The sequence below is a fragment of the Micromys minutus genome (genome assembly GCF_963924665.1).
Source record: "Micromys minutus genome assembly, chromosome: 27".
Classification (NCBI taxonomy): domain Eukaryota; kingdom Metazoa; phylum Chordata; class Mammalia; order Rodentia; family Muridae; genus Micromys; species Micromys minutus.
The window spans coordinates 40,018,179-40,043,694 of NC_137962.1; the positions used below are offsets into that span (position 1 = coordinate 40,018,179).

Consider the following 25,516-nt stretch of genomic DNA (forward strand, 5'->3'; position numbering starts at 1 on the left):
TGCCCCAGATGGACAGAGGGCAGGGAATAAGAGACAACAACAGAAGATAGAAGATGAGGGGGCAGGGAAGGGAACAATGGAAAGGTGGCAGAGTCCTGGATAGGACTGCCTCTGAACAGAGAGGGCTGTTGTGGCCCACAGGAAAAATGGTTTATAAAGCTACAAGGGGAAACCCAGTGTCAGGATGGGGTATTTAATTTTAATTGGGAATGGTAATTAGGTGAGCCAAAGGTGGTTTTTGTTTGATGGACTGTGATGGTTGGCCCTTGGTAGTCAATCTCATCTGGAGAAAGTGGCCAAAGAAGAAAGTAGCCACCTTAGTGACTAGTGTTAGGGATGCAATGCAATAGTTTTTAGCAAGGCAGAGGGAATGGAGGAGAAAGGCAAGGCCTGCCAGAGCCATGCTTGTCGCTATGCCGGAGTTGGCTAGACTCCCTATGAGTTCTGCTGAGGGAGCTGTGAGTGGTTGGTTGTAATGACTATTCCTAGTTGTCAAACTGACTATATCTGGAATGAATACCATCCAGAACTGGAAGGCTCACCTGTGATCCTGACCTTGAGGCTGGAGATACAAGTGTCCGACCTGGATCTTGTCTTGGAGATCTTGAGGCATAGTGGCTATGAATCCCTGGAGACTAAGACAGGGAGATCTCTGAGTTCAAGGTCAGCCTGGAACAAAACAAGTCCCAGATTCAGGTTTGATGGCACACACCTTTAAACCCAGGCGATAAAGTCAAGCAGTCTGAGTTCAAGGCCACAGAGCAGGCTCTAAGTGAAGAACTTAAATCCAGGCTTAGTGAATCACACCTTTAATTCCACTGTTTAGGAGATAGGCCTAAAGATCTCTGAGTTCACTGTCAGTCTACAGAGCAAGATCTAGGAAACTTAGGTAGAACAGGAATCGGAAAACAGGAATCTGGTAATTGATTGGGGTTGGAGGTATGTTCCAGCCCCAGAAAGCAGCATAACACAGCAGCTTCGGCCACATGACTCTGGCTTTAGAGTGAAAAATAGGAGGGACTACTGGGGCAATTTGGTGCTGGTCAGCTGGAGCTAAGAAATCAGCAGTGATTAAGAAGAGACCAGCATCACTGAGGAAATATATTCTTGGAAGTGTTTTTCTGGGAGCACGAAGAAGCTGTGTTCCAGAGATAACCATGGTTGTACCTCGGGCTGCAGCTGGACTTGGTAATGTGGAAGAGTCACCCAGGTGGTACTGGTTTTGAAGGCATGAAGGGGTCATGCTGAGCCTTGGCACTGTGAGAGGCCATGGAAGGCTATTGGTGAAGGCGCAGCCTCAGTTGCAGTTGATGCCCCAGGACTGAAGGGATCATGCAAAGGACCTGAGGCCTGGCACAGTGAAGAGAGCCTATGAGAGGCTGTTGGTGAAACTCAGTTGCAGATAAGACCCTAGTGTATAAGATATGCTAGTACCATAGGATGATCACCAAGAACAGCAGCAACACTGGAAGCTGTAACATTGAAATTGCCTTGAAGACCCCAAATGTTTAAGATCCCAGAGCCACGGGCTACCTGCTGAGGAAAGCTGCTAACAGGGAGTGGAACCAGCACAGTCAACAGTTTGTTGCAGTTAACAAAGATGAAAAAGGAGTTGGAAATCTGAAGACCACTTTGAAGTCAGACATGGAGATGCAGAATTTGGAGTGTGCCCAGCTGGTTTCCTGTCTTGCTTTGGAGATTACAGTTATGTGATTGGACGAGTCTCGGAAGAGACTTAACTTTTAATATTATTGATACTGCCATAGACTATGGGGGCTTTGGAAGTTAAACTAAATATATTTTGCATTATGCTATGTTTAGGTACGGCCCCCATAGACTCATATGTTTGAACAAGTCTATGAGGGCCAGGGAGTGGAATGTGATGGTTTTCATATGCTTGGCCAAGGGAGTGGCACTATTAGAGAGTGTGGCCCTGTTGGAGTAGGTGTGTCGATGTGGGTGTGGTTCTTCTGACTGGAAGTGGTTCTTCCACTATCAACGTTCAGATGAAGATGTAGCACTCTCAGCCCCTCCTGCACCATGCCTGCCGGAATGCTGCCATGTTTCCACCTTGATGATAATGGACTGAACCTCTGAACCTGTAAGACAGCAACAATTAAATGTTGTCCTTATAAGAGTTGCCTTGGTCATGGTGTCTGTTCACAGCAGTAAAACCCTAACTAAAACAGTGGTTTAGAGAATTATTTCAAGTCAAAGCACTTTTTGTTCTAACCTCTCCTGAGCAGATGCTGCCCACAGAGGTAACCTTCCCTAGCCCTCAAAGGTGACCCCAGTTCTAGAAAGCCAATCTTGGCTGTCCCTCCTTAGGCTCACCATTATGCTTCTGACCTTACACATCTTGGAGCTAACAATCCCTTCTGCATTACTGCTCATTAAGACTTCTGTTGTTTGGTATCTTTTGTGTGTGTGTGTTTGCCAGGGTACAGGTACTTTAGGGGTCCTCACCTTCTACATCATTTGAGACAGGGTCTCTAGTTGTCACTTCAATGCATGCCAGGCTAGCCCACAAGTTTCTGGCTATCACTTGCCTCTTCTTTTCACATTGCCTCATGAGTGCTGAGATTACAGCGCCCAAGCCTGCGGCGTCTGGCTCTCTGTGGGTTCTGGGCATTTGGATCCACTTGTGCGACAAGTGCTTTGTTCACTGGCCTCTTTCTCTATCCCAGGGTCTATGGTTTTTGGTAACCCTTTCCAGCTTTCACTTCAAGAAAGACCAATGCGATTCACCAGCCTTAAATCTCGTGATGTGGGTGAAGTCAGCCTACTCCTCCTGGAGTCTTTTCTACAGGTGAATCCCAGAGCGTGACTCTCTCTTGATGGGCTTGGGGTCTCCCTATCGTCATACAAACCTTGCTCTTCGCTGAAACTGCACTCCCACACCTCTGGCCTCTAGCGCCTGCAGCAGAGCGCTTGGCCTTTTAGTGGGAACAGCATGAATGAAGTGGTGATTACGGGTTGAATGGCTATGTTCAGCTTAGAAATGTCATGTTGAAGTCCCCACTGGCAGTGTGGAACATGGCAGTTCTGGGAGACGGGTGATCGAGTTAAAAACGGGGCCATCGCTGTGGGCTCTAATTCCAGCTGACAGGTTTCCTGACTTGCAAAGAGCGATTGGACACGGGGGCAGGTGCCCACAGAGGAGACACACAAGGGAGCTCCTGTGAAGGCCGAGGAATGCCCCAGGTGACTGGCAGGTGACCAGGTGCTGGAGAGTTGTGAGGATGGTTTCCCTCCAGTTTTGTGGGGAGAGGGTTCTAAGGGCTCCTTAGTTTTAAACTTCTGCCACCCAGAACTACAAAACAATTTGTTTCTGTCTTTCAAGTCTCTGTTTTCTGGTACTCTGTCTGGTATGGCAGCTCTGGGATGCAGGCTATGAACCACATTTCCTCTCCACAGACGCGCCCGGGGCTGGAAAGAGCAGGGGATTCTGGCCGGCTGCCCACAGTGCATGGGACCAGGAACCCCAGGGAGAGGGAACGCAATCTTCTTGGCCACACCCAGAGCAGTGTGGCTGGGGTGGATTTGCACCCCATGGGTCCAGGGCGGGGCAGATACGGATGTCATACCACAGACCCAATGGCTCTCCAAGGACTGATCCACAGTGGTTCTGTTCTCCCTGCTGTGTGCTTTTAGAGACTCGGAGTGGAGGGTTCTAAAGTCCCTTTAAATGTGGGTTCACTATGTCCCCCATCATACTGCTTGGGAAGATTAGAGGTCTTAGTCAATTACATTTTACTCCCCCGTCCTCTACGAAATCCCATTTCCCAACTGTGGCCCTTAGAGACAGGATGGTTTATTGAATTCAAAGGTAAAAAACAAACAAGTAGAATCCTGCCCAGTGGGTACTCTGGCCTAGGAGGTTGGCATAAGATGTTCAGGTCTTCATGATCTTGGAGGGTAACGGCCCTTTACTGAGCATCCTGTCCATGACACAGGGTTCTTGTGACTCAGGGTACAGTGTTGTAGACACTGTAATTGTCCTTCTGTGTGACATGCAGCTTCCAGGGGAAGAGGCGCTTCTGGGAGGGGAGGCCTTGGGCCTGCCTCACCATGAGTCCCACATCCTCATCTGACAGCAGCCGAACCAGGTCCCCCTCGGCATCCTGGTAATTAAGGGCGATGTCCTCTCTCTGGAACTCACGCCTAGAGGAGCACACGGAGATTAGTCTGTGGATCCTGGGAGAGCCCAGGGCCTCTGAACCCGTGGGTCTGAGTGGTACAGACCCTCGTTGTCCAAGCTGCCTCACTCCTGTTTCTCAGATGGGGAAACTGAGACCTCAAAGGACGTGGGGACTTGGCACAGCCCGAAGCTTCTTGCATGTCAGTGGGCAGAAGATGTAGGAGTTTCCTAAGAGATGGTAGCCCAGAGAGGCCTGTGGGAACCAGCTGACAACTTTGGGAGGAGGGCCATGCTTCCCCATGGCGAGAGGGAACAAGATCCGAATGAAGTTCCTGTGCACTGTCTGACCCAACAGGCCCAGTTCCATCCCATAATTCCACTTCTTGGAAATAACAAGACAGTATATGTGAGTGAAGGTTACAATATTGTTGACAGTGGTAACAGGGGTGAGGGGGACATTATGAACATGTGTGTTTGTGAGTGTGTGTCTGTGTGCTTGTTTTATGTGTATGCTTGTGTTACAGGTATTTGTGTGTATTTGTGTTTTGTGTTTGTCATATTTGTGTTGTGGATATTATATGCTCGTGTGTTATATTTCTGTGTGTTTGTGTATGTTTGTGTGTACTGTATGTTTGTGATCACTTGGTTTTTTTTTTTAAAGATTTATTTATTTATTATATATGAGTACACCGCAGCTGTCCTCAGACACACCAGAAGAGGGCATCGGATCTCATTACAGACGGCTGTGAGCCACCATGTGGTTGCTGGGATTTGAACTCAGGAACCCAGGAAGAGGAGTCAGTGCTCTAACCACTGAGCCACCTCTCCAGCCCCGTGCACATATGTTATATATTGTGGGTGTACATTGTTTCGTGTGTTTGTGTGCGTTTGTTTTTGTGTGCAGATCTGTTTACGTGTGAGTGTGCTTACACATGTGTGTGCATGTACTGACGGAGTCTGAGCACACATCTGCTAACGAGAGGGGTGAGAAATAGTTACGGATGGCATGTTCTCGGGCAGGTTGCACTGGGACTCGTGAGAGATGGGAACAGTGCTCTATGGTTGGTTCCCTGAGGCGACTTTTCAGCAATGGCCTGGCTCTCAGGAGGTGGTGATTTCCCTAGTTGGGGGCAGGGTGTGTGTGTGTGTGTGTGTCCAAGTTCAAGGCTTCTCACTAGAGAAGCCATTCTAATAGCAGGTCTACAGTCACACACTCAGCTGAGCCCTTGCCCCTCTGCGGCCTGCTTGGCTCCTCTTTGAGGCACCGTGGGCTGCAGAGACTGGAGCTGTCACAGCTCTTGGTCTCCACTAGCCCATCTGCCGGCTCCCTTCACAACCTCTCACCTCATGAGCGCTAGCAGGTCTTTGAACAGAGGGGTGCTGTTGAGGTCCTCCTCCACTGCAATGTCCCTAAGGGGGACAGTAGAAAAGACAAGCATCAGGGTGGATGGCGGACATGTTTGGGGCCAGAGACAGGTCTTGCTAAAGCACTGTGGTTTATCTGAGAGCTGTAGTAGCTGCAGGGTCGCGGCGGGGTGGGGGGAGGGGGAGGGCAGGGAGGGGGCAGGCAGCACAGGACCATTGATTGGGAGATAGCCGGATGACAAGGGGTAAGAGGACCCATTTTTCCAGCAGGACACCAACTTGATGGTTTTGCCTGTGTCTTCATAGAAGTAGCATCGTAACCAGTTGGTGGTGTCCTCGTCCTCTGGGAAGTCCTTGAGGATCTTCACGAAAGACCCTGGGAAGATGCCTGTGGCTCCCCGGGCTGTGCCCTGGAGGGGAAAGAAGAGGCTGTTTCATGGGGAAGTGAGGCCCAGGGCCAGGTCTCAGAGCCCCACCCTCTCCATAACATTGGTTGTTAGAGATTGTCTCCCAAGGTCCACGTGTCAAAGGCTTGGTCCCCAGGGTGGTTGTGGGAGCTTGGAGAAACAGGTACCAATAGAAATGTCTTCTCTCGCTGGGGAGAGGGCTCCCTTAATCAGGTGGTGAGGACCTGAACTTTTTCTCTTCTCATTTTATTTATTTATTATCTAATTGTTTTACTCATTTATTTTTCTTTCTGACCATAATGCAAGAATTTTACTGTCGCGCGTTCCTGTCAGGATGAGTGTGAACTCAGCACAGGCACTGGAGCATCCAGCTTAGTGAGCCATGGAGAACCTTTCCTCTTCATAAGCTAAAAGCCTTGGGTGTTTTATTATAGTGACCACAGCCAACTAACACAGAGAGACAAAGTGAGGAGATTCACCAAGCTGCCAAACCCAGAGTCCTGCACTCCTGAATCTCTCTGGGAAGCTTCCTGCCTCTCCGTCTCTCTTCTCTCCCTTCTCTCCCATCTCTCTTTTTCCTTTCCTCACTTCCTCATTTATTCTCCTTTTGCAAAGATTTTTGAGGACCGTTATGTCCAATCATCAGATCGGCCTGTGGGCGAGTCCTTGAACATCATCATCATCATCAATGATTGATGTGGGAGAGCCCAGCCCACTGTAGGAGGGCACCTCTGGGTATGTGGTCCTGGGTTGAATAAGAAATCAGGCTGAGCAAGCCGTGGAGAGTAAGCCAGTAAGCAGCACTCTTCCATGGCCTCAGCTTCAGTTTCTGCCTGCAGATTGCTTCCTGTCCTGACTTCCCTCGGGGACAGACTGTGGCCTGAGATAGTAAACCCTCTCCTCCCCCAAGTTACCTCGGGCCATGGTGTTTATCACACCAACAGAAAGCAAACTAGAACTTGGCCAACTTGGGACTGGTTACGACTGGGCAGCAAGTCCTAGGGATCCCCCTGTCTCTGTGTCCCCAAGAACCGGGTGATAAACAGAAGCCACCATAGCTGGCTTTTTAGTGTGGGTCCTGGGATTGAGCTCAGGTCCTGTTTGCTGCCTGATCTCTGCAGCCACAGGGATCACATCCCTTCACACCTGCTCACAGACCAAGGCTCCTTCCTCTTCCTGCGCCACTGAGGCCCTTCCTGCAGCTTGAAGTCTGACAGTGATGACATGCTAGACAGCAAGACTTTCCAGAAATCAGGACAGCGGTCAATAGTTCCTCTTATGACCGTGGTGGTCACAAGAGCCGCTCATGTGGACAGGGTTTCTAAGACCCAGAGCATAAGGAGGCAGAAGCTCAAACAGTTCTCTCCTATACCTACCACGCCCTCTCCTGTCCGCCCTCGGGATACCAGGAACCCTGCCTCCTTCAGATACAGTGAGGGCCAGAGAATGTCCAACAGTGACAATATTGTGACAGAGAGGGCCAGACCCAGGTCAAGGACCTGCCACACAGTCACACCCTGTCAGTGCGGAGCAAAGTAACGCCCAGGAGGCCCAGCTTCAGAGTCTCATTCAAGACTTCCCAGTCCCCTCACACGCAGTGGGAACAAGACACCTAGACTCTCTGTGGGCAGGGCCTGGAGGACATCCGCCTCTCTCGTCCCTGCCAGGAAGCGATGAAGAAACTGTTTTCATCATTTACGGGAAAGGAAACCATGGGGTTGAGCAACCTCCTGAAGTACGTGAGTCCAGCTAAAACCAGTGAGGTCCTGACACACTAGCCAATGTTCTGCTGTTGTTTCACAGTATGGTGGGTGGGACCCAGGGCCTTGCACACTCGGCAAGTGCAAGTGCCCCTCCACTGAGCTGCCTCAAGCATAGACACCCATTCTTAATTAGTCATCCTTGCTGCTGGCCAGGGAAGTAACCTTATTACATATGAGCCCTCACATCTACCAATAGTCTGACCTTCCAAACAAACACGGAAAGACCTATGTGATTGCTGTGACCAGGTGCACTACCGGCACCTAGCGGGTAGACAGGGTACTGCTAAACACCCTGCGGGCAGAATAGTTTGCCCTCCTCCAGGAATTATCAGTCAGTCCCCCAAAACCAAGAGTGTCAGTTCCTAGAAGCCTTGTTAGTGATCTAAGAGCTAAATAGAATGGGATGGGGTATGAAACGGCTCAGGGGATAAAGAGGCTTGCTGCCAAGACCGACAACCCTAGATCCACTTCCACAACCAGCCTGGCAGAGAGAGAAGAGCGACTCCAGGTGTTCCCTCACTGTCACATGTGCGGTGGCATGAATGCTCTGCTTCACCAACACACCTGGCTCCCAAACAGGTCACCTCATGGGTCACCCAAACATGCCAGGACCTCCAGAATTGTAACAGTGGACTTTTATCCTCCGGCTTCCCCAGAACTTTCACGGTGTCTGCCTGTAAAAACCTCAAGCTACCTTTTATTCACGTTTGCTTCTGTCTTTGACTCATTCTTCACCTCACCCTCACCTCCAATCTCAAACCCCATCCTCACCTCCACCCTCAATTCCACCCTCACCTCCTTCTTCCCCCCATCCTCACCTCCACCCTCACTTCCATCATCACCTCCTCCACTCTCACCTCCATCCTCACCTCCACCCTCACCTCCATCCCCACCCCACTCTCACCTCCACCCTCACCTCCACCCTCACCTCCATCCTCACCTCCATCCTCACCTCCATCCTCACCTCTATCCTCACCTCCATCCTCACCCCACCCTCACCTCCATCCTCATCCCCATCCTCACCTCCGTCCTCACCCCACCCTCACCTCCATCCTCACCTCCACCCTCACCTCCACCCTCACCTCCACCCTCACCTCCACCCTCACCTCCACCCTCACCTCCACTCTCACCTCCATCCTCACCTCCATCCTCACCTCCATCCTCACCTCTATCCTCACCTCCATCCTCACCTCCACCCTCACCCCCATCCTCACCTCCATCCTCACCCCACCCTAACCTCCACCCTCACCTCCATCCTCATCCCCATCCTCACCTCCATCCTCACCCCACCCTCACCTCCATCCTCATCCCCATCCTCACCTCCATCCTCACCTCCATCCTCACCTCCACCCTCACCTCTATCCTCACCTCCACCCTCACTTCCATTCTCACCTCCACCCTCACCTCCACCCTCACCTTCATCCTTACCCCCACCCTCACCTCCATCCTCACCCCACCCTCACCTCCATCCTCACCTCCACCCTCACCTCCACCCTCACCTCCACCCTCACCTCCACTCTCACCTCCATCCTCACCTCCATCCTCACCTCCATCCTCACCTCTATCCTCACCTCCATCCTCACCTTCACCCTCACCCCCATCCTCACCTCCATCCTCACCCCACCCTCACCTCCACCCTCACCTCCATCCTCATCCCCATCCTCACCTCCATCCTCACCTCCATCCTCACCTCCACCCTCACCTCTATCCTCACCTCCACCCTCACTTCCATTCTCACCTCCACCCTCACCTCCACCCTCACCTCCATCCTCACCTCCACCCTCACCTTCATCCTTACCCCCACCCTCACCTCCACCCTCACCTCCACCCTCACCTCCACCCTTACCTCCACCCTCACCTCCATTCTCACCTCCATCTTCACCTCCATCCTCACCTCTATCCTCACCTCCATCCTCACCCCACCCTCTCCTCCATCCTCATCCCCATCCTCACCTCCATCCTCACCCCACCCTCACCTTCACCCTCACCTCCACCCTCACCTCCATCCTCATCTCCACCCTCACCTCTATCCTCACCTCCACCCTCACTTCCATTCTCACCTCCACCCTCACCTCCACCCTCACCTCCATCCTCACCTCCACCCTCACCTTCATCCTTACCCCCACCCTCACCTCTATCCTCACCTCCACCCTCACCTCCACCCTCATCTTCAACTTTACTTCCACCCCTCGGCCGTGTTCTCCATACAGCACCCTCTATCTGGCCCCATCTCTCCATCTCACCTCCAGCCAGTCTTTGTTGACCTTACTGAGAAGGAAGATCACATCTCCAGCTTTGAAACTTAGCTCCAGTTTGCTGTTCCCAGTGAAGTCAAACAAGGCCTGAGGAGAAGGCAGCAGGCTGAGACAGAAAATACTTGAGACTTTGAAGGGCTTGACTACTTTGGTGTCCCTCTCTGTGGGTCAAGAAACTGAGGGCAGCCCTCCTGTACCCCACTTTCCCAGGACATTACCCACACCGGTTTTTAAAATGGCATTTGTGTGTTTCTGGGGCTGTGTGCTCCTGGGGGGACAGGGTCTTGTCTGAGACTTCAGCCACAAGGCAAGGCTAACCCTTGAAGCCCAAGCAAGCTCTCTGGATGATGTGATGAATGAAAGGCCAGCTATTCTCCTGCTTCTGCATGCTGGACACATCCCTGTCCGCAGCAGGGCGAGGGTGCCCAGCGTCAAAGCTGAGGCTGTAGCCTCTCTTTCCTGCTGTTTACCCAGCACCGTCCAAGGTGTACAGCAGGCGGGCGCCACGGTTGCGGTGGATGAGGTCTATCCTGTGCATAGGTACCTCTGCTCTTGGAGCTTCCATGCGGTCCACGCTGGCTCCTTGTGGAGACACACCCTTGCTATAGAAATAAAAGGGGGTGTCAGCCTTGTGGACCCCCCCCCCAGGGTTCAGCTTCTGCTTCTGTGCTCAGAGTTCTAGCTAACACAGGCGAAGTGGGGAAAGATTATGTGCAGCCACCAGCCAAGGTTGGTTGCTCCTGCAGCCAGCCCTTCATCTTATATTCTCACCACAGCCCCAGGTGCGGTTGTTCTTCCACAGAAGACCCAAAGAGTGAGCTTGGAGAAGGAATAAAGAGATCATGGCTCAGTGCCTCTAACTCTCCACTAGTCTCCAACTTGGCTCTCAGAGCCAAACTCTCCCGCGGAGCTGGGATTCAGACCCTGCCCTCTTAGGTGCATTGGGGGAGGTCATGGCTCAGGACCCCTGCCTGCTTTTTTTTGGCTTGTTAAAAAAAAAAAAAGTGGCTCTCACGGAAACTAGTGACGTTTCACTATTTTGGTGGCTCAAGCCCTGCCTGGTTCACTTTTCTGAAAGGGACAGGGTGAGAAAGGAGCACCGGACTCTTTGGAACAAGAAGCAGCAGCGACCCCTGGAGGCCAGAGAGTGGACTCAGTTCGCGAGCTCAGGGGTGCGGTGATGGCCACCTACATTTTGCGCGTGCGCGGTCGGAGCCTGCGGAGTGCCTGCGGTACCTGCTCCGCATCGTATGCAGACTGATAGAAGAAGATCCTGACGTCGGGGTCCATCAGCACGCAGACCGGCAGGCTCAGGAGGTTCTGTGTGAAGAGGGACAGGTCGACGTCCTGTCAACACACCAGCCCCGTCTACCATCTATCTGCTAATACATTCTCAGCTGATAAAAAGAATGAGTTACTAGCTCCCAGGGACTGAAGGAGACAATTCCCAAGCTTTGCTCCCGGCGTAGGGTGGGCAGAGTTGGGGTAGGAGAGGGATACTGGCTTGAGAGGTCATTTGCAGTCACCTAAGGGTCTTCAGAGATCGATGAAGGGGGCTGATTACACCAGAAACCTGTAAGCTAGGATCAGAGAGAGAAAGGATCTGCCCAAATCGACAGAGCTTAGTAACACAGCTGGGCGTCCAGAGGCACTGGAGGCGCTCTTTCACATCTGGGCTCATGCAGCCCAGGCTGGCGTCGAACTTGCTATGTAACCAAGAATGACCTGGAACTTCTGATCATGTTGCCTCTGTCTCCCCAGTGTTGGGACTGTAGGTGTGGGCCACCACGTCTACTTTATTTGATACCGGGAAACAAAGCCAGGACTTCTCAAGTGCTAGGGAAGCCTTCTACCGAATGAATCATAAGAAGAGACAGTGCTTGGATGGGGTAGGGGTGGGGTCAGATCTTGAGATGGGGGGTGTTTGCAGGTCAATGTCCTGTATCCCATGCACACTCCTCTCTCAGCCCACGTACTCTCTCGGTACACACTGTGACTAAGCTATGAGAACATGGCTCAGGGGAGACTGGCATGGCCACCTATCCAGCCCCATAGGGCTCGGATACTCTGTAGAGCCGAGGCCATCGTTAGGGAGCTACAGTTCCAGAGGCACCCAGAGTTCTGTGGGAAACCTCTCAGGATCACAGTCTAGAAGCAGGTTCACAGTTCTAAAAACACCTTTCCTTTTTTTCAAAAGACCCCATCTTCACTCACTGAGAGCTGAGAGCCGGAGGGGTTATTGTCCCGTATCAGAGGAAGCTGAAACTTCCTGAGAGAGGACGGCTTGCTCACTCCAAGACCCCCATCCGAACAAGTCTCCAAAGTCAGAGCTCTCCAGCTCTAAAGGACCTCTGGACACCGAGGAAGGCTTTTCATCAAGCCATGGCCTGAACGCTTCTGTTGACAGGTTGCTCACTACCTTGTAATGGTCGCCAGCCTTTTTCTGCATGGCTGTGGTGAGAGCATTCTTTCCTGACCGCCCTAGCCTCTGCCTTTAACACCCTTTCTTCTATGTCCCTGTGTCATTGAAAGCCGGCAGCAGGCAGAGTGGAAGCAGACAGTGAGTGTGGCCCAGATCCAACTGTGCGTGGGTGAAAAAGAGACATCGGCTCAAAGTCTGTGGTCTGCGGGAAGGGGTGTGATCTGCTGTTATGCCCTCACTGTGCAGCTATGAGACACCTGTGTGGCTTTGGGGCTCGCCTGCCACTGTTTCCACTGGGCCACCGGTGCTCTGAGGCAGGCACTGTGTCCTAGAGCCGGGCACAAATACTCCATGAGGTTGGTGCACTCAAGGACTTGTCAAGCGTGACTTCTGTGACCTGGGTCCTTGATCCTGAGCGCATACCTGGCTTATTTCTCTAGCCAGGCCTCCCAGGACTGAAGATGAGACCACGGGGGGGGGGGGCTCAGTGAAATTTCAGTTCTCAAATTCATGCCCCACGGTGAAACCCTGCCCACCCAGGCACCAACGGGGCATGGCAGCCGGTACCTTCATGTAGGCATTGAGGGCCGGGATCCGAGTCTCAGCAATCTCTTGTTTTGCGCCCATGTACACTTTGGCTGAAAAGAGAAAAGCTGCCCAGAGCCTGGACCATATGGTGCCTGCCCTTCAACTGCCCCATCAGACGGATAACTGCCCCACCAGACAGATAACTGCCCCATGTGCCTCCCCCGGCTCAAAACTCATCTTGCCTTTAGGCATGGTACCAGGTGTCACTAAGATACTTTGTAACTGCATCTTCACATACACACTCACATTTGTGCATGCACACACACATGCACACAATATACACCTATGCAAAGCTCATACACACGTAATCCCATGCATGTACACCCTCACATAGACACATGCATACACACACATGCATGTACACATTCAGATGCATGCGTGAGCACATGTGCACACAAATGCATCCACATGAACTTATATATATGTACTCACATGTGTACATACACATGCACAGATACACCTACAGTCTGGAACATGTATGTACATGCATGCACACACATGTATACCTACATACACATATATGCAAATACACATGTAAGGCCTGTGTGTGCATGCATACACACTCATGCATTATATATATATATATACAGATGTGCACAGATGAAACATGCTTTTACACAGATGCACACGCATGCAGGCCCACTCACAAGCCTTAGCTCTGAACACAGGACTTCTTGCCTGGATCACAGTGATCTCCCCATCTTCAGGCTTGGATGACATTCAGGCCACCACTGGAATTTTCAAGTATCCCACTAGGTAGGGCTCCCTAAAACAACCACACTGGCATCCTGGAGGTGTTGGGGGGCTCCCTAAGGTCTGTTTCAGCAGGCTACCAAGCCTCATTCACACACTGACACTGAGAACTAAGACTCTGCCATGTGGGTGAAGGACCCATGCCTCTAATGCAAGGAGTGTTCTGGGAAAGAGGAAACAGCTTTTGTCCAACCAAAGGACAGAGGTCCACCAGGAGCCTTTAGGCAGACACTTGGGAGTGCTCCCACCCAGGGGGCACTGTGCCACAGGGGTGATATATAAAAATTGGGGCTCACAGGAGCCACAAACCAAAAAGAGACAAAGTCACAGGCACCAGTTGTTCAGGAGAAAGCGAGACAGGCAAGAATGCTCGGAAGAGTGACCTATTCCTACAGTGCGCAGGAGAGCAGAGTCTGCAGCAAGAAACGTGAACCGGGACTCAGGAAGACTGGAGGGGGATTGGAGGTAGAGTGGGCAAGTTCAGGAGGACATGGGGAGGGGGTGGAGGCTATGTGTACTCAGAACCCTGTGGCTCCCTGCTTCCCCAAGGGACAGAAGGAAAGCCCCAGTGATGTGTTGAGGCTGAGGCTGTGCATCTGGGGAGCTGGCCTCATGGGTGGTTGAGAAAGGCAGGAAAGCCCAGAACCCAGATGCTGAGTGCACCCAGCCCAGGCTCCCTTGGTGGCGATGGCTGTGGCAAGGTCGCAGTACTGAGTCCCAGAGGTCAAGGGTTATGACACCTACACTATAGCAGTGAAGGTGCCCCGAAGACACAGGGGTGGCAGGCAGGGGACACTGCCAGCCTATGGCAACAAGAGGGGCACCAGCCAAAGGAAAAGTTTGCAAAAGGGGTTGAAATAACATCCCGCAGAGCTGGAAGGTGAGGCATGGGTCAAGGACGGCTCCGGGCATCAGCCGGAGGGCACCCTACCTGGCAGTGTGGGCAGGATGCAGGTGAATGGGCTGTTCTTGCTCTCTGGCCCAAACCGCTCCTCCAGCTTGCTCTGCAGGGCATGGAACTGGCGGTAACGGCGGTAGATGAGATACTTGGATCCTCCTTTTGTCTTTACCTCGATGACAAAAACCTGAGGAGGAGAGAGGCTAGAGTAAGGGAGCTAGCATGGGGTAGGGGGGATGCTGGGAGGCTGTAGAGGGTTGAAAAGTTGTGGGGGTTGGGGGGGGCTGGGTGTCTTTGTAAGGTAGGAGAGCTGAGAGATGGAAAGGTCTGGAAAGTGGAGAGGGATGGGGGGGTTGGGGAGAGACTGGGAGGTGGAAGGGTTGGGGAGGTGGGGGTACTGGAAGGTAGGGGCACTGGGAGATGAGGGAGGATAAGGGAGCCCAGAGATGAGCACAGGCTGAGGTCAGAGCTCCCAGAGAGGGAACAGGCTTTCTCAAACCCTGTAGTGCCCTGAGTAGGCTAAGCTTCACTGGGGTGTCCGATGCTTCTGGGTTTGTTCAGAAGCGCCCCTACATTCTGTCCAGCATGTGTCAGCCACCACCCTGCCCAGAGAAACCACAGTCAAGGTGTCTTAGAGAATCTCCAGGTGTTCCAAACAGAAAAATGGCCCTACCGAGACCCGCTGAGACAGGAGATGAAAGGTGGAGGGTCGAGGTTAGAGGTCAAAGGAACAGGGATGGCTGTCTCTTACAAAATGGCTGGTGAAGCCCCTCTTCTCCTCGATGTCAGCGATGTTGGCCGAGACGGCCACGTCATCTGGAAGCTGCTCAAAATCGCTGTAAGAGGCCAGAGGGAGCGCATCAGTTACCACAGCCTGCTGACGGAGGCCTGCACACCTCATTCTGAGCACTGTTCATGCCTGGCACCTCACTGATGCTGGGGACCCCAGGATGTGAGGGTGCAGGTCAAGTCCTGAGAATGAGGGATACAGAGCTGGAGTTGGTATTACCAGCCGGCTTCTAGTCCAACCCACCACTTGGCAGCCTCATTGCCCACCCATGAGCCTGCCAGGTTCTGGTGCCCATTTTGTGCCAGCCTTGTGCCAGGCTATGTCTCACAGGATAAAGAGTGTGCTGGGAAGCCTGCAGTGGTTTGTATGGGTGCTTCCCACAACTCACAGTTAAAGGCTAAGTCCTCTGGGTTTCACCTTTGGGGAGTGTGTGAACCTCTGTGAAGGAAGAAGCCTCATGGGAGATTCTTGGGTCCCCAGGGATTGTCTCGAAGGGGACTAAGGGAGCTTCTCCAGCTCCTCTGCTTGCATTTGGTTCACTCTGCCATGTACTCCTGTTTCAATTTGCTGCCATCTCTGGAGGCTCAAGGCAAAGGGGTTGCCCCACTTTTGGGGTGGCATCTATAGAACCGTGGGCCTAAATAAGCCTTTCCTTCATATATTAATTGACTCCTGTATTTGAGTCTGACCGACAGACATCAGCCCACATCCTCCAGTTCAGACATCGGTTGACTATGCCCAAGTAAGAAAAAGATACAGAAGGGTGATGTTTGAGTCAGCTCAAAGTGGGTCAACCTGAAATTCGCTGGAAACGAGGGAGGTTCTTCCAGGCAGTGAGAACAGCTTACACTAAGGTTCTGAGCCTGGAGGAAGAGCTCGGATTTGCTGAGGGCAGAGCCTGGCAGGTCTTGGAGTGAATACATTTGTCCGAGGGTCTTGAGATCAAGGAACAAGGTGGGTTTTGTAAACTCCTGGTTTGATGAGATCACCACAGGTAGCCAGCCATGTGGGCAGAGACTTAATGAGAGAGCTCCACAAGAAACCCCAAGAGTGAGGGGTGATATGGGCCAAGACATGCAAATTATAGGACCCCAACAAAATTTAGAGTCACATTTCGTATGTTCCTATTTGTTTTGTTTTGGTTTTTTTTTTTTTTTTTCTTAGCCAATCAAGTGCCAGCCATGCTCAGCTCAAGTGTGCCTAGCTTGGAGAGGCAGTATGTCGTGACTGGCCTGAAACAAACAGCACTCCTTTTCTGTTCCCACCTGCCCTGGAGACTCAACACAACCATGTGACTAGCTCTGGTCGACCAGAAGGGATGGGGGGTGGCATCTGGATCTGCAGCAACCACAGTTGCACCCGTGAGGCAGAATCATGATGCAGAATGAATCTGTGGGGTCGGCATCCATTCCCTGAGCTACGAATCGAGTGCAGCCTCCCTCCGGACTTCCACTGTGGAAAAGAACAACTGCTCATCACTTAAGCCAAGACTAGTCCTGCTTTTCTCTGCAGCCTAATGCATTTCCAAGGGATACCTGACCAAGGTATGGCAGCCGAGCCGGACTGAAAGAACCGACTGTGACAAGAGTGATGCTCATTCCTGACCAGCACAGGGAGAGGCAGGGCTGGCAGACTCTGGCAGTGCTAAGGTGAGACTCCTCTGGGCAGGCATCTGGCAGAAGGCTGGTATACAGGTGTGCAGATGGCATGGCTGGGGCTGATGTGGTATGGTTAAGGTGAGAGCCACTTGCCTGTGAGAGAAAGAGGAAGCGGGCCACCAGGCACAGCCATGGTCACCTATGACTTGCAGATAGACCAGGAAGCAGGAAGTGGGTGTAGCCAAGCATAGGTGACACATTATCTGTTATCTCAGAAATTAGGAGGCTGAGGAAAGAGTCTAGATAAGCCCAGGCGGCCGAGTGAGAACCTGTTTCAAAGAGGAGGAAGAGATGGAGGAGGAGAAGGAGAAGGGGGGAAGGGGATGGGGAGGAGAAGAATAGGATGCCAAGAAAGATGAGATGGAAGAGAAAGAGGGGAGGGAAGAGAGAAGGATGGGGAGGGGAAGAAAGTGGGGAAGGGAGGGTGAGGAGGAGGAAGGGGTGAAAAGGATGAAAGTGAGGAGGATGAGGGTGAGGAGGAGGGTGAGGAAGAGGAAGGTGAAGAGGAGGAGGGTGAGGAGGAGGAGTTGAAGAGGCGTTTGGGTTCTCCTGGCAGTGCCTGAGACGCAGATAGGACAATGTGTCCCATACCCCACAAGGTATGGGGTCCCTGAGAGCCTACACACTCTGCACAGGGTCCATGCTGGTTTCCTGGTTCCCTGGGACCTGGTCTGTCCCAGGCTGATGTATCTAAATTCAGACGTCACTAGGCAGTGATTGAGGAAGTCAGCAGACCAGCAGGGGCTGTCTCCCAGGCACTGGAGTCTTCCCACTCACTTTTCAACATGTTTTATGAGGACACCCTTGGGAAGAGTGGCCTCACCAACTTTCCCCAGAGGCTCGGGTGGGGCAGGAGGGAAGTGGAAAGGGAGAAGTGGCTGTGGGCCATTCTGGAAGTTTGGGTAACACGAATGTCCTGGAGTTCTGACAGCACGCCAGGAGCTAGGCACCTACTCCTTGGAGACAGAGCTACCCTGGGAAAGGTGTGGATGGTGAATCACTTCGAGGTTAAGGAGCTTGTCCAGATGAGGTAACTGGGATTCGAGACAAAGAAGCTGAGAGACCTTTGAAGAACCCCAGCACCGGAACTGTTACTACATTCTGTACAACTTAGGACAGACGCAAGGACCTGCTTTCTGCTTCTTGTACCCCATAGTTCTGAGGAGTGGGGAAACTGAACACCCAATAAGTAATCCTCCTGTCTCATCGTGGCCAAGCACATCCACAGGTGACCTGCATCACATCCTTCAAGGGACCAACAGTGTAGCAGAGGATGGCTTGTGGGTGTTAGGACTGCGGGGAAAGTGGGGTTCCCCATAGCCGAGGATAAGGAAGCACAGAAGGGCTGGGTATGGCGTCAGGGAGGACCTTTCAGGCAGGATAGGGAGTGGACAGCACCAGGGCCTCCTGAGGGGAAAGTAAGGAGGCAATTTCAAGGAACCTCAGGGAGGCAGGCATGGCCAGAGAGCAGGACAGGCAACAGAGCAAGGAAGAACAGGCCAGAGGCAGGCAGGTCCTACACAAGGGGTCTTCCTGCCTTGTTGAAGAACCTCAACTTTTCTCTGGGGTGAAAGAACCCTCAAGTGTTCTGGGTAACACTGATGTCAGAAGATGTAACAGGCCAGACAGGGCCAGAGACTAGCCTGGCCTAGAACCAGAATTCTACCCAGCTCCCTGTCAAAAGAGACTTTGTGGGGCCTCTCCCCATCCTTGAGCTCCTTCCACCCCTCTCTGAAAACGGAGCTAACCTCAAGTCCTTATGCCAGATGGTCAGGAGATCCCCTCTGTGACAGGCAGGATCCCTGAAATCCTGTAAGAACAGGTTTGTTTTCACACTTCATCCCTAAGCATCCCGAGTGGCGCCAAGCACTTAGTAGGTTCTCAGCAGCTACTTCTACTTGTGACCTGCCAGCAAGCTGGCTGATGCAGTGGGAGCTGCCTGGCAGTTTGCTGAGATGGTGTGGAGACTGGTGTAGGGATATGGGGGGGCTGGGAAGATAGCTGCCCCCTTCAGGCCCCACTCAGGTTTTGCTGGGTGGATACCAGGCTCCGTGCACACGGGAGCTATTCATGGGAGTCCGCTTGAGGACCTGATCTAGTTGAATCCTGAAAATCACAGGCTCATGGTACCTCAATCATGGTAGGAGCTGGGCACGTGCCCACAGCCTCTGCCATGCTAACGTCTGCTGCTGTCCTTGGAGAGACCCTGTTTAGCACTGGACATTTGTCCACAAGGTTCTAGAAAGTGCTATTGCTGTATGTTCTATCTACTCGTCTATGTCTCTGCTGGGCTGGTTTTCAAAGAGGACACTGGGGATGCTGGACCTGATGGCCTTAGGACCTGGGCCCATGGTCCCATACAGGGCAGAGGAGGGGAGCCGCCCCTCCGAGGCCAGGGGACGATTGTGAACAGGGCAGAGGGGGTGGAGGAATCACTCAGCCCTGATGGTCATTACAGGCATCATCTGAGCCCTGCACCCCAAGAAACAAGAAGGAACCCAAGCCTGGAGAGGCAACAGTTTCTAGAAGATTCAAATGTGCATGGCTTTCAGTCTCTGAGGAGAACGTAGGGGTCATAAGGTCTGGAGTCATGTCACGCAACCTTATTCAGCATACTGTATCCTTCTCGAGCTACGGAAGGAAGGCTGTCCTGACCCCTACTCCAGCACTAACTCATGCTACCACACAGACGAAGCTCCTCTGACCTTTGATCTACAGGAACCCCATCCCTTTGTCCAAATCCCATGTGTCCTTTGCTGGCACCTGGGCCTCGTCGTCCAGACCTGCTCTGGTGTCTCTCAATGTCACTTGCTTCCTCAGATTGCTCTCTGCTTGATCCAGGGGATGGCTCTTCATTTGGGTCTCCATGTGCAGATGGGAACACAGAGCTGGCTCCATAAGGGACACGGAGCAAGGGATAACAGAATGAGGTGGCCGGGCTCAGGGACATCTGGTTTCATTGTACCTATTTGTACAACGTCAGCTTTGTCCAAGATGCATCTGGGTCATTCCTGAGCTCTGGCGGATTTATTGAGCACTTGGTTTGTACCAGAACTGTTCTGCCTCCCAGAGACACAACTGTGATCCAAAAGACTAAAACACCCTTAGAGCCGGCAGAGCGGAGACCTTGCCCCCAGCACTGTGCTGAGCGTCTAAGCCCCGCGTAGGACAAGAAAGTGGAGTGAGGGGTCAGAAAGCAGAGTCTGGGCTGTCTGAACCTAAAGACAGGAAATGCACAGGCCCGTTTCAGTCTGAACAGCAGATGGGAAAAAGCCTCTCCTGATCGCAATGTGGAACGAGGAACCCGAAACCCAAACCTAGCACCCAGGACACCTCAGCTCCCAGGCTCTGCCACCCACTCATCCTGTGGTCCTGAGCCACATTCAAGCCACTCCCTATTGTGAGCCTTAGGATTCTCACTGGTGCATAAGGCTGCTGACCTACAAAGTCAAGGTTCTAGAAACAGCTTCAGGGGCCTGTGGGTCCTACAGTATATCATTCAGCAAGACCTCCAAATTTGACTCTGTGTTGACCCGCTGATACCAGGTGATAGGAGGGACAGCCTCTTACCTACCCCACCCCCACCCCACTCCCAGGCCTGTTGGGAATCAGCAAGAAAGCCTGGCAAGGAATGGGAGCACACTCTCACCTCTCCGATCGCAGCTGCTGGGCCAGGGCCATGACTGTGGGTAGTCAGGAAAACAGATGGCTGAAGGCCTTGCCCGGCCAGGCCCAGGCTGAGTTCACCTCTCACTTCCTCCTATGTGTATCTGGGAGCTTCCTGAAAGCTTGGGGCGTCCTCAGGAACAGCCTTTAGGGAGGTCCCTCCCTCCCGAGCTTCTCCGGACCCTCCCTGAAGTATACCTCCTTTAGGCACTGAGCTGCCCGGCCCCACACTTCTCATCAACTTCTCAGTTGTATAGCAGTTGAGGAAGTGCCACCCTTGGGTGCTAGGCTTGCGTGAGGCCACTGGCTTTGGGGACTTCCTCAGTGTCTGTCTCTGGTGCTAAGCTCCACCTATCATAGAGCAGAGTTAGCCCTGTGTAGTTCATCAAGGAGACCTGTGGCCCTGGGGACTTACTGCTTATGCACTTCTTCCTGAATCCCTTCCCACAGTTCCAAAACCTGCATCCCTAAGGTCTGGTGGAGATATTGCTTCTTCCAGGATGTCATTGGCTTGTGTCCTATCTTGTCCTCACCTGGTGCTCTGGGCTTCCATATGCAGCTCCCTCGGAGCTTCCATCCACCCAGAGGCTCTCCTTGCAACCTGCCTCCACCTCCCTACTCTCAGAAGAGTCCCCCCAACCCCCCCCTCCCCAACCGCTGGCCTCAGACTCCCCAAGTCCCTGTAGTTTGCCTGTTCTCCTAGCTCTCTCTTTCTTCATTGCCTCCTCATTTCCAAAGCTCCTTTTCTATCTCCTGTGGGTCTCAGCCTGGAAGCTGCCCTTTGAGAAAGAGGCCCATCCTAACCAGACCTCCCTGCCATTCTTGGGCTTTTCCTGCAGCAAGCTCCCACCAGCCAGGCTTCCCTGTCCCTGTGTGCTCCACATGTTTGTGTGTTAGGCTTTCTCTCAGGCCAGCAACACCCTGCAGACAATTATGCGAGCAGAAAAAAGGAATTGCTTTGTCAGCTCCTTCTAATGCTCGATTCTGCAGGGAGCTCTCCAAAGCCTACAATGAGGATGGAGCCAGCAGCCCACAGGAGCTATCGACATGTGCACACAGCGTGCCCAGCCTGCCTAAATCAGGGTCCTATCTCCCCAACTTTGGAATGTGGTTGTGGGAACAGGGCCTTCCCTGAGGAAACCGGAACCACCCACATTTCTCACCTTAAATAGAGCCGGGTAGGAACCAGTCTCGGAGTCCCCAGGATCTGACTCCAGGAATATAGAACTTTACTTTGACACCCCCCACCCCGACTCCATCCTGCCATCCCAAGGGATCTTCTGGCCCTGACTCAGCCCAGAGTCCCAGGATAGAACCTGCCTGGGGAGAACTGCTCTCCCTATGGCCAGACAGAGCAAGGGCCTCTGGAAAGACAGAAACGAGGTTGGAGAAAGTCACAGGAGGAGATGGGAAAGTGGGAGAGGGACGCTCTGCCAGTTCATCAAGGTTCATCAAGGCTCTACACAGATAGATCAGGTGACAGAGGAAGGAAAGATAGAAGGTCCGTCCTACTCCAAGCACATAAAATGGCCGCAGTTCATGGAGTTAGGTCTTTTAAGTATACGAATCCCTGGTCAAGACAAGGAAAGGTGATCCGCAGGCCTAAGAAGGCAGGAATTGTACCCATGAGTAAGGTTGGAGACTGATAACTGGGCCCAGGGAACAGCAAATACATGTGCTATTAAAGATGAGGTTCCAGTGACTGGCTAGAGATTAGATGCAGGTCACATGTCCCACTGCTGGCAGGAAGTCCACCCCGAGCTCCTAGGTGAAGCTGGATAGCACACCGATTGGTCATCGAACGGGTTTCTCAGCCGTGGGCCTGGGTGTCTTCGGGGGTGGAGGACGTCTTCCAGCCATGGGTAGACAGAGGGAGTTAACGCGCAGGGTCAGAGCCTCAAGCCTGAAGCCCCCATTGGTGTGAAACCCAGAGAAAAGCTGGCTCTGAACTGTGCCGCAGAAGCAGTTTGGAGTCAGCATTACGCAAAACTGCAAACCAGGCGCCTTGGGCTTCAGAAGAATTCACACCTGAGGAGCTAGACAGGCTGCACAGGCTCTGGCTGGGCCTTGGGGCTCAGGCGCCTCAGCCTTTGGAGGAAACAACCCTGGGATCAGGGTGTGGGCAGGGGAAGAGGGTGTCTGTGAGCACAAAGGTACAAGCTTGACCCAGGGGGAGGGGAATGTTGGTCAACAGGTGGTCAGGAAGTAGGAAATGATGACATCTCTTCCACAAGAGAATGTCACGTAGCTCTAGTAAAAGACTGTCACAGCATGCCTGTCCTGGCTTTAGAACATGCTTGTTTGGGGCTGAGACTTGTGTAGCATGAGTGAAGCCCTGGGTTCAGTCCCAGCACCAAATAAAACAAGTGTGAGTTCACCTGTAATCCCAGCACTCAGGAGGAGGGGGCAGGAGGGCCAGAAGGTCACGGCCTCCTTAGCTACATATCAGGTTCATGGCCAGTTTGTGCAGAGTACAACCTTCGTGGGCAGGTATGCAAATTCCTGCAGGGTCTCTAAAGAGCCTCTGACTCAGAGACTGGTGACATCACAAGCAGAGGGAATACTCTTCTCTGTTGGAGTTGTGGTGGCCCATACACACACACACACACACACACACACACACACACACACACACACGCATAGACACACACACAGAGACACATACATATAGACATGTACACAGAGACACTCAGGCACAGACACATATATACACACATACATGCAAACATAGACACACAGAGAGACACACATAGACACACAAACACTCACAGACACATTCAGATAAACACACAGATAAAAACAACATGTGTACATACACATGCACACACAGACACATATATTCACAGAGAGACACACACACAAACACACATGTGCACATATACACATATGCACACATATATACACATACATATACACTTCATACACAGAGATATACACACAAACACACACAGATACACCCAAAGACACACACATACACTCACAGACACATACACATAAGCACACACAGATACACACATGCACACACAGACACACACATAGACATACATACACAGAAACATACACTCACAGAGAGACACACACAAATACAGATACATACACACACATGCACACATGTGCACTCAGACGAACACATACACACATGCACACAAAGCCACAGACATACAAAACCAGATACACACAGACACATAGATATATGCACATACAGGCACACACACACATGCAAACATGCACATATACACAAACCTATCACACACACACACACACACACACACACATGCGTGCGGGTGTGCGAGAGATGGCAGTCTGTCCTCCCACAGGCCAACATACTCTAAACTATTTTTCATTTATTTTCTTTGTGTGTGTGTGTGTGTGTGTGTGTGTGTGTGTGTGTGCGCGCGCACTCGCGCTCTCTAGGCCACCTGAGCAGTTCCCTCAGCTCTCACCTTCCCACACCCAGCCCTCCCACCCCTGAAGGATTATCCTGTGTTTCTCAGCCTGGGGGCCACCTGGGCAGCAGAGACCAATGGCGTCCAAGGAGGGGCCTGGAGTCCACGCTGGGCCAACCCTGCCCTTTCTCTCTGTCTTCTGTCCCTGCTTGGGGTTCTGCTGAATGTGGCTATTTTTCTGGCTCCTTTTCCAGAGAACACTGCTGCTAATTTTATGCAGAGCTCTGAGGCAGTGTAATTGGAAGCCAGACACCCTGTCAGCAGTGGGCTCCAGTCCTGAGCCGCCATGCTTCCTGCTCACCTCCCTGTACTGGCTCGTCATTTCACGCTGCCACCTGTCCCAGGGAGACGGGAATCACACAGGCTCCCCCTCTGTCCCTCAAATAAGAAAACCTCCATTGCTCTGCACACATACCAAGAAGCCCCTGGTGCAAACTTTCAGACTCCAGCCTGACTTCCGATGGCCTCTGCCCTCAGCATGGGCCAGCCTGGGCTACATAGCAAGCCCTTGTCTCACACAAACGGATATCCATCTGAGTTCAAAGGCCACATGGAGACCGGCATGTTTACTTCTGCCAGGTTTCTTCCAGAACTCCCCAAAGCTAACAACATAGTGACCTGACTGGAGACTTGTGATTAGCAGGTCGGGAGGAATGAGCAAGCCAGAGGAAGTTGAAGGCGGACAGGGTTTAAATAAAAGTCTAACAACAACTATGAAACTGAACCATTAAAAACAAAACAAAATAAAACTACCACAAACTCAAAAACAGGTGTTCAGGGCCATTTGGAAGAGAACGTCTCCATGTGATCCAAATTTTTGGATACCCCAAGAGCAAGACTGAGCATGCTCAGAAAATAACTGGTGTCCCTAGAGTATGGGGAGAAGTGGGGAGGGGACAGGCCACAAGTGCCCAGCACTGTCCAGTCCCTCCTTGTGTGGGCACAGGACACATGGAACAGCAGACAGCCCCATTTAGGGGATGAGGCAGAGAGTTGTCAGCAGTCAGGGCTGGGAGCCCAAACAGCAGGACCTGAGGGGACCCCGGGACCCCTTGTGAAGCTCACGGTTCTGCTGTGTGCCTCAGCCACTCTCTTGGGAACAGAAGGAAAATCCCTGATTAGAGAAAGCAAGAGTCCTGGGGTTCCCTCGTGCACCGAGTTCCCCTGTCCTGACCCACATGTGTCTCCCTTCATAATTTATGAGGGGAGTTTCACTGGACGACTCCCTGAGCCATAAATAGCCATCACTGGCAGATCCCAGGCAGAGCTGAGCACCCAGCGGCTGTGGGGAGGCCGAAAAGGCAAATCCCCTGAAGGTAAGGCCCCACCCTCCTGGGAGCAGAGCTGGTGTGAACTCACAAGCA

At 52.4% G+C, this 25,516-nt stretch overlaps 1 protein-coding gene across 1 annotated transcript; it reads right to left on the minus strand.

Moving 5' to 3' along the window:
• Nucleotides 1–3,968: 3,968 nt before the first annotated feature.
• NCF4 (neutrophil cytosolic factor 4) lies at nucleotides 3,969–20,721 on the minus strand (the record flags this gene model as incomplete). Its single annotated transcript, XM_080938974.1, has 10 exons — nucleotides 3,969–4,164; nucleotides 5,486–5,551; nucleotides 5,786–5,916; nucleotides 9,920–10,018; nucleotides 10,476–10,533; nucleotides 11,124–11,251; nucleotides 12,921–12,991; nucleotides 14,626–14,779; nucleotides 15,344–15,428; nucleotides 20,690–20,721. 10 exons carry the CDS (start codon nucleotides 20,719–20,721, stop codon nucleotides 3,969–3,971), a joined length of 1,020 nt encoding a protein of 339 aa, XP_080795100.1.
• Nucleotides 20,722–25,516: the final 4,795 nt, after the last annotated feature.